General features: G+C 50.6%; 1 protein-coding gene across 1 annotated transcript in view; it reads right to left on the reverse strand.

The window, feature by feature from the left end:
* Positions 1 to 1,087: 1,087 nt before the first annotated feature.
* The window catches only part of BDH1 (3-hydroxybutyrate dehydrogenase 1), a gene marked incomplete at its 3' end in the record, with an annotated part of 29,122 nt that continues 11,921 nt past the window's right edge, over positions 1,088 to 18,288 (reverse strand). The window contains exons 2-6 of the mRNA XM_080695620.1: positions 16,787 to 16,859; positions 15,951 to 16,061; positions 9,566 to 9,707; positions 3,029 to 3,181; positions 1,088 to 1,557 (exon numbers count right to left, since the gene is read on the reverse strand). Of these exons, the coding sequence (XP_080551746.1) occupies positions 1,088 to 1,557; positions 3,029 to 3,181; positions 9,566 to 9,707; positions 15,951 to 16,061; positions 16,787 to 16,859 (949 nt within the window). The remainder of the gene's footprint in view (positions 1,558 to 3,028; positions 3,182 to 9,565; positions 9,708 to 15,950; positions 16,062 to 16,786; positions 16,860 to 18,288) is intronic.

An 18,288-nucleotide genomic window follows, 5' to 3' on the forward strand; every position in this document is an offset into this window, starting at 1 on the left:
AAAAGTACTAACATAGACTGCCTATCAGTGTCCTGGCTTAATTAAAAATAAGGCCTTGGCAGGAAGGCAAGCAATCAACGGAGGCCACCCTGAAGCCCTGCAGGGCAGGTGTGTGTGTGTGTGTGTGTGTGTGTGTGTGTGTGTGTGTGTGAGTGTGAGCAGCACTGGAGACAGGCAGGGCACCCAGACCCACCCTCGGGAGAAGGCGCACAGTACCCTGCCTCAGCACTGCTGCTCCATCTGCAGCCCAGTCAACAGCTGCCTCAACACGGGCAAACCAAGCAGACCCAGGCTAGACGCACACTTCCCTTGACGGAGGAGCACCTACCTCCACACCTGTGTAGCCCGAGTCCTCAGAGAGGGTAGATAAATCCCAAATGGAAGTTTCCAGAATGATTCCTTCCCCCGCTACACAGCCAGCTGTGAATTACTGGTTGCTAGCCAGCAGTCACATAGCACCATGGATGTGCGAGAGGTACACAGTGGCACTTAGTGTGCTTGGCTCAGAGAACACAGAGCTGGTCAGAGGATTCCTGGATAAAGGGATCTAGAGTGGCCCTGGAATGCAAAGGAACGCTTCTGTGGCAGTGGAGGGACACAGGACATGGCCTGCTCATGAGCAATAAATGGGCTAGTTCAAGTGTTCTCTCTGAACTGCAAGTTATTTAGGTGCAGGGAAAAAAAAAATCTGTCCTTTTTATTCATGAGGCTGGTTTAAGGATCACAATTTTTTGAATTGATGGCCTGGCTTAAAGATGTAAAGGAATGTGGATTCTATTCTGTAACAAATCTGTTTTTAACATAAAGATGTTTTCCCCAAATCTTTCTATGAAATCAACTCCAGATAGTCAGATGCACCATGTTTGTCTGAGGCTCGGGGGCTCTGACGACACCCCATTTGTGAAGGCCCGAGCTACCCACCACAGGTGAGCACGTCAGGCTGGGTTGTTCCCTCTGGTTAATGCTAAAAAATAGGTCCCCCTAGGACAGGATGGATACTCCACAAGTGGTTAATCACGAGGTGACTATATGAGCTCCCTCCCCCTCCCTCCCACCAGGGGTCCCCAGCAGGTCGCAGGGAAACTCCTCAGTGTATGTAGATCATGTCGGAGACCGCTCCGGGTAAGTGGGTCATGACCTGCATTCGCAGCCACCAGTAGTAGTCCATGGGGTGGTAGCGGGTGTAGGGGGTGGAGGCGGTCAGGGCGTGTGTGACAGCGTCGATCACGGAGGACGTGTCTGTGGAGCCACTGTTGCAGTAGGTCTCCATCTTGGCGATCTTCTCATCAAAGTACTTCCTGCCGTAGTCCTGGCGCACGATCTCGGGCAGATCATCCCACATCTTCTTGGCGATGGCCTGGATGCGCTCGGGGCTGTAGAGACTGGTGGCGGCGATGAAGTTGCCGGGCTCCACCACGCTCACCTTCACACCCAGCGGGTGCATCTCGTAGCGCAGGCAGTCGGAGAAAGCCTCCACCCCGAACTTGGTGATGCAGTACGGGGAGCGGGCCGGGTTGGCCATGCGGCCCAGCATGCTGCTGATGTTGACCACGCGGCCTACAGAGGGAGACAGCCAACACCCGCTCAGGTGGCACTGCCCTGCAGCAGAGGCCTGGCTGGGACTGCTTCGGAACCACCCGGGTCAGCTCAGCCCACCCATCAAAGTCAGCTTCCCTGGTCTTCCCTGGAAACCAGGCTATTGCAGGCAAGACGGGGAGGGGAGCTGTGTGAGAAGCAGGCCTGCATAGAGGGCAGGGATGATGGGCAAGACACAACTAACTCAAAACCAGATGGAGCCCTGCCTGGTGTAATGCCTTGGGGTAAAAATGCAGCGGGAGATGGTGGGAGGTGGGCCAGCTATGCGCGTGTGGACCTGTGTGTTAACTGCAGAGGAGTTCTGATGCTGGGCACAAAGAAACACAGCCTAAACCCTCATCCTCACCCACATGGAGCTTAAAACGCAGCTCTCCTAGTAAGCTATGTGGACGAGAAGCCTGCTAAGTCCCAGCGTGCACTGACCGCTGGCAGTGCTGGGGAGGAAGTGTCTACAGAGGGAGGAGCCCAGGGCCAGGACTGGCAAGGACAGCTTTGAGGTGCCCTAGAGGAGAAAAGACATGTGCTGGCGGGCACCATCCTCCAGCCCTATTCCTGCCTGGACAGGGCCCAAAATGGGCACACAAGAGAAGCAGGCTAGAGCTGGGGCTGGGGAAGGATCTCTCAAGCTGACTTCTAGGACGTGAAGGCAGGGGCTCAGGCACTGAAAGGTGACTTTGAAAGGGCTCTGCCATGGCTCAGCCTGGGGTCGCAGGGGCCACCACAGCTTCTCCCAGCCCTGGAGCCAGCTCAGCCTGGGGATGTGCCCAGGGAGGAGCACACAGGCTGTCCTGGGCACTATGGGAGGCACCTTCCAGAAACTGTTAAGTTTGAAGTCACAGAAGCTTTGAATTTCCTGTTAAAACCTACAGCTGTACTCTGTTCATGCCTGCTGTGGCTAGGATTCATCTATGATCGTGTCCTTTTTGCTACAGTGGTTTGCTGTTCTAGGGAGATAACCAGACCCAGGGACTTCTTGGGGAGGGGGTGCTTACATTTGGTTATGTGGTATAGTTTGGGTGTTTTGTCTGTTTTCCAAATATCTAACCTTGATTACTATTATTTTTTAAACAACACCACAATTATTGAATAATAATTGTATCATTGTATAATAATATAATTGTATAATTATACAGTTATACATAAATGTATATAAATATATATAAATATAATTGTATAATTGTATAATAATAATCATTATTGTATAATTACCTATAGAATGGATACACTAACATTTATTTAGCCACATGCTATGGGCCACCTACTGACCTCTCACCTGCTTTACTTTCTGAAAAGCCACATACCCCTCTCCCCTACCTGGCCACGCACCTCTGCCCAACTCCCATGGTGCTGGATTCGTGGGCTCAGCTTTGCTGCTGCGGACATTGCCTCTGACTGGACATTTGGGGCAGGAAGGGCTGTCTCCTCCACTCACCTTTGGCTCTCCGGAGGAGGGGGAGGAAGGATTTCGTTGTCCGCACTGTGCCCCAGAGGTTCACTTCCGCCACCTCCTTGTAGGTCTCCATGCTGGTAAACTCCACCTCCCCAAATGTGGAGATGCCCGCGTTGTTAACGAGGCCCCACATCCCTGCACAGGCACGGACAGAACTGTGATTACCCATTGGCCTGCAGCGTACTCCATCCCCCAACTCTATCTCCCTTCCCCACGACCGCCCAGACTCTTGCCCAAGGCTGTCAGGGAACTTCTAGAATCACCCAAGAATGACAGGAGGTAGACAGGCTAAAAGTCCTGGCTGTCTGGAATATACTTCATGTCTGGAAAATTTGGGCCTCAACTTATTTCCACTGGAATCAATTCTCCAAGGCCGTCATGACCCAGCCCTGCCAGGGCCCTTGGCCTGTGACACTCCCATTCAAACACTCACCCCGCTTTATGCCCCTCTCTCAACTCCACGCCTCCACCTATTTCTTCATTCTTGCCTCTGAGCTTTCAGTGACATCTTCCTTTTTTTCAGAAGCCAAAGAAGCCTCAGGAATTTTCTAGGCCACGTCCCCTCTGGAGGATCACACAAAGGTCCACCCCCCAAACTTAAGGTCACACAGTAGTTAGGGGCTCAGTCATCCTTTGCTCACAGGCCGGGCCCAGCAGTGCTGCTCCACCCGAGACCCTCCTAAAAATCACACCGCTCTCCTCTTCCTCCTCTGAGCCATAGCACTGTTGCCTGTTGTCACATGTTAAGGCCCTGGGTCTCAGTGACCTATTCACCACTATTCTGTGTGTACATGTGGTCTTGTACACACCTCTGCAGCTTGTGGGAAGCCACAGAGCTCAGAGGATACCTGTACACTTGCAGTACACCTGGGTTCACTGTTGCCTACAAAAGTGGTAAAGAACAGCTGGCTCTCAGAGACTCAAGAACATTGGTGCTGGTTCTTGGGGCTTCTTTAGCCTCTTGCTTACATTTGGCTACACAGTATGATTTGGGTGTTTTGTCTGTTTTCTAAATCTCTAAGCTTGGCCAGGCGTGGTGGCACAGGCTTATAATCCCAGCATTTGGGAGGCTGAGACAGGAGGATCACGGTTTGCGAACAGCCTGAGCTACTTAGTGAGGCCCTTTGCAACTCAGTGAGACCCTGTTTCAAAATAAAGAATAAAAAATCAAAGCCAGGCGTGGTGGCACACACTTGTAATCCCCACACTTTGGAGGCTAAGACAGGAGGATGGCGCAGGTTCGAAGCCAGCCTCGGCTACTTAGTGAGGCTCTCAGCAACTTAGTAAGACCCTGTTTCCAAATAAAATATAAAATAGGTCTGGGAGTATAGCCCGGAGGTAGAAAGCCTCTGGGTTCCACCCCTAGTACCACCACCAAAAAAAAAGAAAGAAAACTGGGCTGGGGGTGTACCTTGGAGGTGGAATGCCCCTGGGTTCAATCCCCAGTATCCCCCTCAAAATCTCTAATCTTGATTATCACTATTTTTTTGTAACTTACTATCACAATTGTCTCACAGCTGCTAGGGGCTCTGAAGAGAGCAGGCTTAAACTTCATCCGGAAGTTGGCTGAACCTGTGTGTGTGAGCTGTAAAACGTCTCTTTGGAATGCAAGGACTGGATGGATCACAGCCTCAGACAGAGGCCGGCCCTGCCTCTCCACTGTGGAGACCCTCAGGGTTCAGTCTCCTGCGGCTGGAAGTCCTGAGCCCCTTTCCAAGGTGCGGCTCGGCCTGCGCTCCCCTCCCCCCCAGCCCGCAGGCCCCTGCCCCACTTTCCCAGCTCATCGCGGAAATGAGTTGTGGAAATGACAGTGTAATTGGTCTCTAGTTGCTTTCCTTCCGTCTCGCCCAAATTAAACCTTCATCAACTGACCTCTGGTGCCTTCTTCAATTATGGAGAATTAAGGGCATTTATTAAGGAAAGGAAATTGCTGGTTAACAAAGTGGCTGTGCAGCGCCCACTCCCACTCCCCAGCCTGCCTGCCAGGCCTCTCAGGTCTCCCTGTGACCTCATGACCTCTAAGCAGACCCACGGGCACGGAGACTCATCCCTGGCAACCCACAGCGTCCACCCTGTTGCTGCAGGTCCCACTTCTTCCCAGGAGCAGGAAGCTTCTCCCTACTGTCATGGCCGACTCTTGGGCCTCTTCCCCTCCGCACCAATCCTTCCATTTCTTTTATGTGATGTCAACTTTCCCCTTATCTCCGGCGCATTCCCTTCAACACGGTACACATTAGGTGCTCAATAAATGTGTTGGTAAATGAATGTCTATAAATAAATACCATGTCTCTGTATCCTAAACAGCCTTCTCTAACCATGCCATCTGCTCTCCTTCCCTCCATGGCTGGGCTTCTGAGGTCACACTCTGCCCTCTCCATCCCCTACGGCACCCTCTGGGTTCCCAGCCAAGCCCTGGCCCAGTGGGCACTCTCCAGGTCTCTAGGGGCCTGGAGCCTGCGGAGGACCCTGCCCCTGGCTCCTTCCCCTAACACTCCTGGCCACTTGCTGGTCCCTGGGCACTAAACACCCAAGCATCTCCTGCCTCCTCCCTGGCCCCGAGGAAGGTGCTCCCGTGTCCTGTCCTCCACCTGCTTCTCCTGAAGCATGAGGTACCTCCTCTGTGGAATTTCTCATAGTTCTGTTTGACTCAATGGGACATTATCATGTGACCTATAACGTGTGTGTGTGTGTGTGTGTGTGTGTGTGTGTACATGTGCACATCCTTTTCCACCTAAATAGAAAACAATCATATCTGATACTACCATCAAAAAAAAAAAAAAAAAAAAAAAAGCTTAAACCTGACCTGTGAGTGCACAGGCTCCTGGATTATGGTGCTGCTGTCCTGATAGGCACGCTCGAGTCCTCAGCCAACGTTCTGAATAAACTCAACAACGTTCCCCTGGGCTGGGTGTATGTCACGGCCCCTCAGGAATCACAGCTCTTCCCAGCCACACCCAGCGCCCACACTGCTGCTCCTTATCGGCTTCACTTTCATCCTGGACTCCTCTCCTTCACTGCTGAGCCACCAGCTGTCAATACAACTGATGAAAGATCAGAATGGAGCCGCCAGGCCCTGAACTAAGCACTTTGCCCACCTCACCAGGCCAGCTCATTAACTCACCTGACCCCATCGATGGGGCCACTGAGCACAGACAGGCCGATCACTTGCTCAGTGTCACCCAGCCAATAGGTGGGACGTGGGCCAGGCCAAGGACACGGCCCTCACCTTAGCCCCATGCTATGGGTGTTGGTTTTCTTTGCTGAGTCTTTGGAATCTGCTCTTCTTTCCTTTTTCCTCTTTCCCTGACTCTCTCCCGTACTACAGAAAAGCCTCTGCCCAGGCCTCATGCCCCAGGCTTGTCCCCCATCAGTCACTTCCCCCTTCCTGGGTTCCCAGCCAGCAGCAAAGAACACAGTGCACAGGACACAGGCCCTTCTAGGCCCCTCGCCCACCTGTATTCTGCCACTCCCCTGACATCGCAGCCCCTCCTGCCTTTGCTCAGCTCCCCACCCTCAGCCTGAGAGCAGATTTGCTGAAATTCTCCCCAAGCTCCTGCAGTGGTGGGATCTGGCCAGGAGCACCAGGCAGCTCACAGTGCGTGTTCTCCAATTCGTAGGTGGGCAGGCTGAGGGCCACATAGGTGATGGTTCACGCCCAAGCGACACTGCTATTAAGAGGCGAAGCCCACAGCAAGTCCGGCCTCCCCCTCCCAGACACAGGCATGCAGGATAGAGGGCCTCCCTGTCCGAGCGCAGTGCCCCCAGTGCTACAGCTGCTCCTCAGAGGTACTGTCCTGAAGCCATTTGCTGGTGTTCAGCTACAAGTTCCTCCAGCAATATCAGGCCCATTCTGGTGTTCAGCATACTACCAATATACAATAGGTACACAGTAAGTGTAATTAAGATTGAGTGGTAACAATGCCAAGGTGCCCACAGCCTGCCCGCTGGCCTAGGCCATGCCCACAGTCTGCCCGCTGGCCCATTTGCCCAGCACTTCTTTAGGGTGAGGGTAGGGAGGGCTTGCACAGACTCCAGATGCCAGTGTCTCAGAGACCTGCTGGGGAAGAAAGGGGACAATGGCAGATGGCAGGGCCACTCTAATCAGACAGTCCCCTTCATCTTACCCCCAAAAGCAGCTCTCCAGGCTTTGGTCACAACTGTTCCCATGGAACCATCAATGGTGCCCCAATAGCTAAGGGAGGGGAGGACACCTCTTCTGAGAGTTTCCTGTCTGGATGGGAGGTGAACCAGAGGTGGCTCAGCCTGGTGGGAAAGCTCTGGGAGGGCGCCACCTGGTGCTCAAAGCTGGCATTGCCCTAGGAGGAAGATGGTGCTGCATTAAGAGGAGAGACCCCCAAAGCCAGAGGGAGAGGGGGAGGGGGCCAGGGTGAAAGGGGGAGGAAAGGAAGAAAGGGAGAGAAGGGGGAGGAAGAGGGAAAAGGATAAGGCATGCAACCACATATCTGATAGATTTATTTTCCCTTTTGGACCCTAAAAATCTTTAAATCTTCTTTCTAAAACTGATATATTGGTTAAGGGAGGTCATGGTTCCTCCCAAAACGCATCATGTGGAAGGGCAGCAGGGAAAGGTTTCTGCATCAGAGCTAGTGTTGGGTTTAAGCGGCATCCCAGGGCAGGGTCAGTGCCTCCCACTGTGAGGCTGGGTGGGGACTCCGTCTTGCTGGACTGGCCAGTTCAGCACACAAATGGAGGTGGTCTGCCCCATGCGGGGGACAAGGACCACAGCCCCGAGCAGCCCCGTTCTGTGCTAGGACCTTGGCGACGACTCCTTCCCGTGGGCAAGTGAAATCCCCACAAAGCCACAGGCTGCACTGCAGGGCTCTGGGCTGACTGCAGCTGTTCTCCTGCCTAATGGTATATGAAGGCAATTTCCCTGCTGCCAGGGTGGATGCAGGGCCAGGCAGGCTGTGGTCCGGGCTGGTAATCATCCCAGTGGGACCCATCCTGTCTTTCCTTAATGGGACAGGAGTGTAGGCTTTGCCTGTTAATTATTAAACAAATGTTCAGTGACTTGGGTAACTCACAGGCCTTTCCTCGAAAAACACAGGGGCCCTGACCAGGCTGTCATGGGTGTGGGGGCGGCACCAGGCTGCTGGGTGATACCAGTGACAGGCTGCCTGCTGAGCAGCAGCTTCCCCAGACAGCCTCAGAAACCCCACCACAGTGGGCTTCTCAGAGAGCAGTACTTCCATGGGACTGATGCTTGCTCAGCACAGCACAGCTGTACACTGCGGGTCACACACCACCCAGCAACCAGAGAGCAGAGGGCTGAAAGAGGCATCCCATTTCTGCCTGGGCTGCTGGGGGCACAAAGGTCAAATGCTCAGACACCTCTTACCCAGAAGCTGCCCAGCCCTGGAGCCCCACCTATCTTTGCAGCCAGATCTTCTGTGACAGCGCCCCCTGGTGTTCCACTTGGCGGAACAGGGGACCCCCGAGTGCCATGCCAGAGGCACCTGCAGCACTTCACCCTGTTGGCTTCTGCCCCCTAAACTCTCTGCTCCTTTAGCTTTGGGGCATCCTATTCAACCTCTCAGACAATTGTGTCTTCTCTCCTGGCCCCTAAAAGATCACATTCCCCAGGGCTCCCTCTGGATACTTCCCTGGGAGTCCCATGGCACCTTGGCATCTTCCCATACCCAATCTGTGCCTGCGTGAGAGCCCCTGGGGTGTAGGGCAGGGACCTCCTGCCTCTCCCCCATCCCCACATCCAGGCCTCCAAGTCCCCAGCTTTGTCTTCTCAGCACTTCTCCAGTCTGACCACTGTCCCAGTGCCCGCTATCCTGGTTCAGGACTTTGGAACCCACACTCCCCCTTTAAACCTACCCTTTGCATGGTCACTGTGGTCCCCAGGATGAGCTTTATAAGTCGTACCTGGAAACCCCTTGGGCTTTCGAGAACAGCCACACTCCTTCCGCTTGGCATCCGAGCCCCTGCGTGACCTCCCGCCACAGCCTCAGATGCTGTCACCACCTCCACCAGACTAGACCCCAAGACAAAACTGCTCACCTTGCCCCTGCAACCTGGTGTCTCCAGCACTGTGCATGCCCTGCTCCTCCTGGAGGGGCCTCCCCACCTTCTGCCAGGCTGGCCTGTTCTCACCCCGCTCCCAAGATGATTCTGCCTCTGCCTCTCAGGGCACACTGCTGCTGAGACCAGCCCCCACTGAAAGACAAGGTCCTCAGGGACAGACTGTGCTGTGGCCATCTTTGTGTCCCCAGTACTCAGCCCAGAGTGGGTACTGCCTGAACTGGCCCGAACCAGAGCACATCCATCCAGCACTCCCAGGGATGCCAAAATCGCCTTTGGTTATATTTTATACTGCCCTACTACACGGTGTGTCTACTTAATCCATTTCCTCCTCTGTGCAGGAGGAAGATCCTAAACAATAAAAAAAAGAGCCTTTCAGCAGGATGCCAGCACATGGAGGGTGGCATCATGGACAGGACACCTCCAGTGTCCCCACACGCTGCCCCTGCTGCCCCAAGGGGGCCCTACCTTCCTCAGGGTTCTTGAGGCTCGAGTGCACGACCTCCACCGCTTTCTCCACCTGCTCGTCATTGCAGACGTTGAGCTGGATGGTCCTCAGGCGGTCACTGTTCACACTGTCCAGCTCCTTGACCCCAGCGTCCCCTTTGTCCTGGGGAGAGAGAGAGGCTGCATCCATCTCCTGCTTTCCAGCCTGGGGCAGAATCTAGAACTAGGGTCCCGTCACAGGAGGGGCTGGCTGAGTCTCTGCCAAAGCCTTGGGCTCGCTGAAGACAGCAGGTGGGACTCTCTGGAGTACAAGCAGACCTGTCCCACCTAGGGTGGTGCTATCAGATGGTGCGGAGGCTGGGCACAGGACTACAGCACATGCCAGCTTTTTGTCCTAATGGGTATGAAAGCCCAGAATTGCCAGATACTTGGGTGTGTGTAATTGGAGACTGAACCCAGGAACGGTCTACTTCTGAGATACCCCCCAGTCTTTTTTTTTTTTTTAATTTTGAAGTCTGGGTGTGGTAGTGCATGCTTGTAATCCCAGCATTTGGGAGGCTGAGACTGAAGGATCATGGTTCACAAACAGCCTCAACTACTTAGTGAGGCCCTCTGCAACTTAATGATACCTTGTTTCAAAATAAAGAATAAAAAATAGGGCAGAGGTCGAATGCCCCTGGGTTCCATCCCCAGACCCTAGAAAAAAAATTAAAACAGGGTCTCCCTAAGTTGCTGAGGCTGGCTTTGAACCTGTGGTCTTCCCGTCTCAGCCTACAACATACTTCAATTATAAGCGTGTGCTACTGTGCCTGGCTTCCAGACTAGCTTAAATTTGTAAGCTAGTCAACTGCAATTTCTTCTAATTTTTTTAAGTGCTGGCAACTAATTAGTTGAACTAATGTGAATACTTGAAAAGTTTGTGTGGGCCAAAGACATCCACAGGCCACGTATAACCAGAAGACTGCCAGGTTGCCACTTCCATCCTAAGCCAAGGGCCCATTGAGCCCAAGCTGGCAAGAGAGTCCAGAGCCAGGCTCCAGTTCCAGTTCAGTCACTAAGCAGGCCCTGCGTACTCAGGTGTGGTCCCCAACAGGTGCTCAGCTTCTCTGACTGTAAAACAGAATGCTGCTACCTGTCCTGACCTGCTCAGATTAATGGAATAAGGAAACATATTTTTAAGAAACCTGCTAAACTATGAAATACCACATAAATTCAGGTATTGTTAAGCATGAAAAAAAGCGTCATTTAGCAAACAGGCCTCGGGCCTTTGTCACCCTCTGGCTCTGTGTGAGGAACACAGCTTTTGTCTTGAGAGTCACATTCTGAGGAAGGAGACAGGTGAGCACCGTGGGCAGTTGTGGTGGGTGGGGGAGCAAGCAGGAGGAACTTCCCAAAAGTTCCCCAAAGCAGTGACAGCTGAGGATACTGAGGAGAGGGAGCCCACGAGGATGGAGCACTGCAGGAAGTCAAGAGGACGCCACCATAAGCCATCTTGAGGGTGGTGTGGAGACAGAAGGGCGCGGTGGCTGCGAGGCTAGTGGTGGACAGGGGTCCAAAAGGGGATGCTGGTCAGCTGCCATGGGGCCTTAATAAAGGGAGACGTCACTCACTGAGTGTCTGTGGTCCTGAAGAGCATGCCGCACACTTAGCATCTTCTGTCACCAGCCCTCACACCACACGGCAGCTTGTATGGTTACATTTCACGCTATGCTGCAACCCACATCCTTTCCACAACAGGGAGGAGCTGTGCTCAGCGTGAAAATCAAGCATTGCCAGTCACAATGTTATCGGCCGTGCTTTTTCTGCGTGTTGCGTGGAATCAGAGGTGCCTCTTACAAGAGGACCGGAGCAGCCGCCAAGAGAATAAAGTGGTGGAGAAAAATGCCCACTCACCAGCTCAGAGATTATTGAGGGCACTGAGGTCACCCCAGCAGGGCAGGAGCCCAGGTGGCCAGGACCTGTCCGGCAAGTTCTCCCCAGGTTAGGCTGAGCCTTGCAGGCAGTCTTTACCAGGTGGATCCTACCCAAGGTTGGGGAACCACACTGTACAGTTTCAAAAAGATGTAGGAGAAAATGGCGGAGGGGTCACGTCAAATGGGGCGAAGGTGCTGCAGACGATCACTCTGAAGAGCTGGGGGGGAGCTGGAGAATGGGGGATGAGGGCCAGTGCCGAGGAGCCAGGCATCAGATGGGGGGATGCTGATCTTCCTCTAACATCCCTCTAGCCCTTAACTATCAGCACCACAGGCTTCCTATCAGAAAGCAGGCTCTCCAGTGACCCTTTGAAGCAGCAAGACGCAGGGTTCATGAGTCTCTACCCAGGCCGGGGGCCTGGAGAGCCAGTCACACTGGCTCCCGCCTGCACACAGCAGCCAGGCTGGAGGTTCCGTGGGCCTGATGCTTGGCCCTGAAATCCCCTGGATGTGCAGGTATTGGGCAGACCCACAAGGGAGGCCCGGCGGAGCTGGTGCGTCACTCTCAGAGGGCTCCACCAGGAAAGCACTCCCGGGATGCCGCCTCAGGTATGAGAGGGGCGCAGTGTCATGGACGTCTCTTTTCCACAGACAGCACACAGGCACCAGGGAAACACGTTACTCTCTTTAATACAGTTGTCCACACAGCGGTCCCTCCAATGCTCCTCAGAGCAGAATCCCCGTGGTCTGATGCTCCAAGGCACTGCAGACATCTACGACAGATCCTAGCACAGATGCCTGAGAGGTACTGAAAAAATGGACTCCATGAACCCTGCTGTCAGTCTTGAGCTCCTCTTGGACCCCTGTATCAGACCTTCCTCTCCCTGTGCCAAGAGCCAGCATCACAGCAATGCTCTTGACCTTTCCAACTAGTGCTTTCACATCTACGAATTTTTCCTAGGAACTGTCTGCAAAAGCATGCAAAGATTATATATATATTACTCACTGGGGCTTTGTTTATAACAGCAAAAGTTACAAAGAATATGTACACCTGAACTTAAGTGACCTTGGAGAAACAGATTGGGAAGACTTAATTTTTTATATCATACACTTCTGTATTGTTTGAATTTATTATGAATATGAATATGAAGTAGTCATAATCCAAAAGAAGTAAAGATTATCTGGGTGCAGTGGCACATGCCTGTAATCCCACTGTTTGGGAGGCTGAGACAGCAGATCACAGGTTCAAAGCCAGCCTTGGCAACTTAGCAAGACCCTGCTTCAAAATAAAAAAAATAAAATAGGGCTGGGGGTATAATTTAGAGGTAGAATGCCCCTAATTTAATCCCAAATCTCAAGTAAAAAGTAGAAAGTAAAAAGTAAAAGACAGCCGGGCGTGGTGGCACATGCTTGTAATCCCCGCGCTTGGGAGGCAAAGACAGGAGGATCGCGCAGGTTCGAAGCCAGCCGCGCGTGCTGGCTTAGGAGACCCTGTTTCCAAATAAAAATGTAAAAAATAGGTCTGGGAGTGTAGCCCGGAGGTAGAAGGGCTTACAGGAACCCCAGTACCACCAAAAAAAAAAAAAAAAAAAGTAAAAGGCAAATAAACCCTTCACTGATTGTATTGTTTATATTATTGAAAAGTTAACTTTACAGAGAGATCACTTTTATAAGGATATTAAAACTAGTATAAATAAAAAAAACTTATATAAAAAATTTCTTGGGCTGGCACAATGGCTGGGCAGTAGAGTGCTTTCACCTAGCATGTTTGAGGCCCTGGACTCAATCCCTGGCACCAGGGGGGGAAATCATTGGTGCTATGGTTTGGATTTTGAATACCCTCACCCCTCAAAGGACCATGTGCTAAAGGCGTGGTCCCAGGGTGCCACTGTTGGGAACCTTTAGAAGGTGAGGCACAGCAAGACATCTTTAGGTCATGGGAGACATGCCCTGGAAGGGGATGTGGGACCCTGGTTCCTTCTTCCTCTTGCTTCTTAGCATTGAGGTGAACAACTCCAATCCATTAGAACCTCTAAAACTGTGAGCCAAAATAAACCTTTTCCCCGTATAAGTTGATTATCTCAGGTATTTTATTATGTTGACAGAAAGATGACTAACATATCTGGATTCCTAAATAAAAACGGTGTTTTCATTTTGGAAAAATGTCCATTCTTCCCTTGTACAGCAGGTGAACCCCTGACTTTTTAAGCAGGCACATATCATATCAGAATACCTACTATAGTTCCCAGCCTACCTTGTAGCTAGGTAAGGCCGTGTGACAAAGTCATGGTGAACAGAATGAGCGCACACAGGTGTAAACATGCAGCCTCTGGGTCATGCCCTTAACGAACAAGCGGCGGGCACTTAAAGGAGAAATACAAATTAAAACTACACTGAGATACAATTCCCATCTGTCTAATTGGCAAGAATCAAAAGCTCAGGCATACTCTGTTGGTGAAACTGTGTGAAAATAGGCACTGACCTACATTACTAGTGGGACTGTAAAATCATACCTCCATGATGGGAAACTTAAGAATATCTTTTTAAATGAGAGTACATTTACACTCCAACCTAAAAGCAATCTCATCCATGGTAATAATCTCAAAAGATAAAGCCCCAACAACACATATGCACAAGGACATTCATTGTGGCATTATATATAATTACAAGATATGAAAACAACCTAAATGCTCCTCCACAGAATAAATTACAGTCTGCCTACACAATATGGTACCGTCGAATGTGAAGAGGTCTGTGAAGTCATGCAGAGGGACTTTCAAGACGTGTTGTTAAGTTACAAGGGAGCCTCTGCACTAGGCAAACATTTGTGTAAAATTGGGGAAATAAAGGAACAGGGTGGGAAAAAGAGGAAACAGAGGAGTAACATTACTTTGATTACCTTTCTCTGTAATTTTGAATTTACAGCCTTGTTAACATTTTAGATCTTCAAAATTAAATAACAAAAATGGTGGAAAACAAAATACAAATAAGTGATAAAAACATATAATGATAAAACATATAATGAAAAAAACAAGAATCAAACCAAGTAATTTATAAACACAGTACTTTGTATACCTTCAATCAATAGCCAAACACACTTTTAGAAAAATTTAAATCAATAGATGAAGTGTGTTTATATGTGTATGATTATATATAACTTCTGTTTTTTTTTTCTTTTGCAGTATGGGGAATTGAACCATTGAACCCAGGGGCATTCTACCGTTGAGCTATTCCCTAGCTCTCTATATTTTATTCTTTATTTTGAAACAGGGTCTCACTAAGTTGCAGAGGACCTCAACTTCTCCCGCCTCAGCCCAAGTACTAGAATTACGAACATGTGCCACCATGCACAGCCTATAACTTCTTAGTACATATATTATTTTATATAATGGTCACTGAGAACAAGGAGTAACAATGCCCTATGCCCAACAGCAATGAGCACACCTAATTCCCAGATTTTGGCTTCTAAATTGCATAGAAAGGAACCAGGTAAAGAGGCATGTCTACACAGAGACATGAATGTGAATGCTCATAGAAAGATTGTTCAAAACGGCCAAAAATCTGTTTTAATCCAAGTATCCATCAGCTACTGAACGGAAGTTTTTGAAGTATAACATACACATACAATAGAATATTATTCATCAACAAAAATGAATAAATTACTGACAGATGTTATATCATGGATGAATCTCAAAACTGTTACACTAAATGAAAGAAGCTTGGCTCAAAAGACCATGCATTATTTGACTGTATATATGTGAAATGCCTGGAAAACGCCAATCTAAAGAGACAGAAACCAGTGCCTGCCTAGGACTTGTGGTGGGTGTAGGGTTTACCTCCAAATGGACAGGAAGAATTCTGAGAGATGAAAATGGCCTGAAACTGGATTATGATGATGGCTGTACAACTCTCTAAACCAGGGGAGCGGTCCCACATAACTTTTGCAGTTTCGTGTCCCAGTGCTTCCCTTCATACACCCTAAATTCCACTTGATGTCCCAAAGGAGCTCCAGGCTTCCAAGGAGTGTCCTCGGGCTATTCCTCTGTCATTCCTCCCAGTCTCCACTGATGACAGCAGTATTTATTCTCCATGGCCCAGGACAAATGTCACCTCCTCAGTCATGACAAATCAAGCCCTTCCTTCTCTGCACTCTCAGTGCAAGGTCTGGCACGTCCCTGAGCACGCAGTTCCTTCTAACTCCTCAGCTGTGTCTATGCATGGTGTCCCTTCACCACTGGACAGTGGGTGCTTGAGGGCAGAGGCCAGCACCTAGCAAAGAGTCAGGCACAGCATTAGCACTGGACACATGAGCACATGATGAAGGACGGATGGATGGAAAAGCTGTGAAGACCGAGTGAGACTGAAACCCAAGAAAAAGGTACAGTTTATTTTAAGCAACAGAGAGCCAGTTGTTAGGAAAGCAATTTTAAAGAAACTACGAAATAGTGGCTACATGCAAAGGACAATGGAGAGGAAAACGAGCCTTCTCTTACCTTCAGCAAGCAGCCAGCAAACACAAGGAAGCCTTTGGAATGCAGATGCTTGGCCAAGGAGAAGCCAAACCCAGAGTCGCAGCCCGTGACCAGAACCGCTTTGCTGCCGGCCTGTTTGGGAAAGTCAGACTGTATTAGAAACTAAGGTTCCCGAGGCAGAGGCCTGGCCTGCCTGCCCTCTGGGTGGTCGCCAAACATCAAGGCGCACTGGAAAAATCTTGCACTCAATCGGGAGACCAGGCTCCAACCCAGACCCTGGGAAAGCAACTTCTGCATTCCAGGATCTCAGTTTCCCCATCTACAGTCACCATTAGCCACCACTGTCATCAGCATCTTCATCGCTAAAGGTGTTTATGAAGTGTGCTACTTGCTGTGTGAAAGGCACTGTGCACGCGCACTTCTAGTCTAACCCTCACAATAACCCCATACGAAAAGCAAGCTTCTTATGCCCTGGTACTAGCAAGGGAAAAAAAAAATCGACATGTTTTAAATGTTAGATATAATTAACTGGAGTGAAAACCTGGGATGAGAGGCTTCAGAGTCTAACCCCTGACCCCCAACTTGCTGGGCAAGTGGGAGCTCTGGCTCCTTGACACATCCCCGAGTCCATCCTAGCTTGGAGAAGTGGGGATGCCTCATTATTGTACCCCACATGTGCTCACTTCTGTACTATACCCCACTACTGATGGGGGCTTTGAGGTAGGGCTAAATGAGAAAGTGCTTCAAGAGTGTCCTAAAAGTCCCAAAGCCCTATTCTGAGGGTCTCGGAGCCTGGGGGCCCAGAGGGAAGGACGCTGGCCATCTGGCTGGTCCCCAATACCTGGGCTTCCACTCACCGGGTTCACCTCACTGGCGAAAGTCCGATGGCCCGTCGGGGTCAAGGAGGCAGAGCAAAGCTGCAGTGTTGGTCTGTAAGCCAAGAGGAAGCTGTGAGCAGGCTACGTCCCTCCCTAGACCTTGCTTCTGGGGCAGAAGCGCTTGGAACACCTTCAGCCGCCACCTGGCCTAAAGCAGCCCCAATTGTCTTCCGCTCTAGGCCCAGGGACAACTTGCTAGTGCTACAGAGAGGAGCCCCGTTCCCCAGGGTGCCTGGCCTGGTGGACAGTGAGCCAGCATCTGCAAGTGGCCGTCACTCTACTGTGCAGGAAGAGCCTTCCTGACAAACCAATCCAGAAGCCACTGTTCCTGGGAGGCCGGGCAGAAGCTTGACTGTCCTGTGGCCCACTCCAACTAGGTCCCATCAGATAGGCAACGCTGCAGACTAATTCAAGCATAGACTACCCTTTCAGTGATAAGGCTTTGTTAAAGCCTCTGCACATTCAGTGTCTTTAATGTTGCTTTCTCATAGTTGTTTGAAACTTTTAACTTTGAAATAATTGTAGATTCATGGGCAGTTAAGAAATATGACAGGGAGATGTCAGCTACCTTTTACCCAATTTCCCCTACTGGCTGCATCTTGCAAAACTACACTGTAATATGGCAACTAGGGCATTGACATTGATACAGTAAAAATATAGAACAATCCCATTTCAACTAGCATCCTTCCATTGACCCTTTTAGAGCCACCCCTACTCTCCTCCCACCCCACTCTTCTTAACCATTCATCTGTTTCCCATCTCTATAATTTTGTCAATTTAAAAATGTTAGCCAGGTAAGCCGGGCGTGGTGACGCACACTTGTAATCCCAGCACTTGGGAGGCTGAGACAGGAGGATCGCACAGGTTTGAAGCCAGCCTCAGCTACTGAGTGAGGCTCTCAGCAACTTGCTGAGACCTTGTTTCCAAATAAAGTGTAAAATAGGTCTGGAAGTGTAGCCCGGAGTTAGAAAACCCCCTGGGTTCCACCCTAGTACCAAAAAAAAAAAAAAAAGTTAGCCAGATATGTTGGTCTGTAACGGTAAATCCCCGCACTTGGGAGGCTGAGACAGGGGGATTGCAAATTGGAGGCCAGCTTCAGCAATTTAGCGGGCCCTCAGCAACCTGACCAGACCCTGCTTCATAATTAAAGTTTGGCTGGGCCGGGCATGGTGGCGCACGCTTGTAATCCTCGCACTTGGGAGGCGGAGACAGGAGGATCAGGCAGGTTTGAAGCCAGCCGTGCTGGCTTAAGAGACTGTTTCCAAATAAAAAAAAGATAAAAATAGGTCTGGAGTGTAGACGGGAGGTAAAAGGGTTTCCAAGAACTCCAGTACCACCAGGGAAAAAAAAAAAGGCTGGCTGGGGCTGCAGGTCAGAGGTAGAAGGCCTCTGAGTCAAATCCTCAGCACCAAAACCAAAAAGTTATACTAATAGAATCATATAGCATGTAATCTCTGGGGTGTGGCTTTTATCATGAACAT

The sequence above is a fragment of the Muscardinus avellanarius genome, assembly GCF_963383645.1.
Source record: "Muscardinus avellanarius genome assembly, chromosome: 5".
In the NCBI taxonomy this organism is placed as follows: Eukaryota; Metazoa; Chordata; class Mammalia; order Rodentia; family Gliridae; genus Muscardinus; species Muscardinus avellanarius.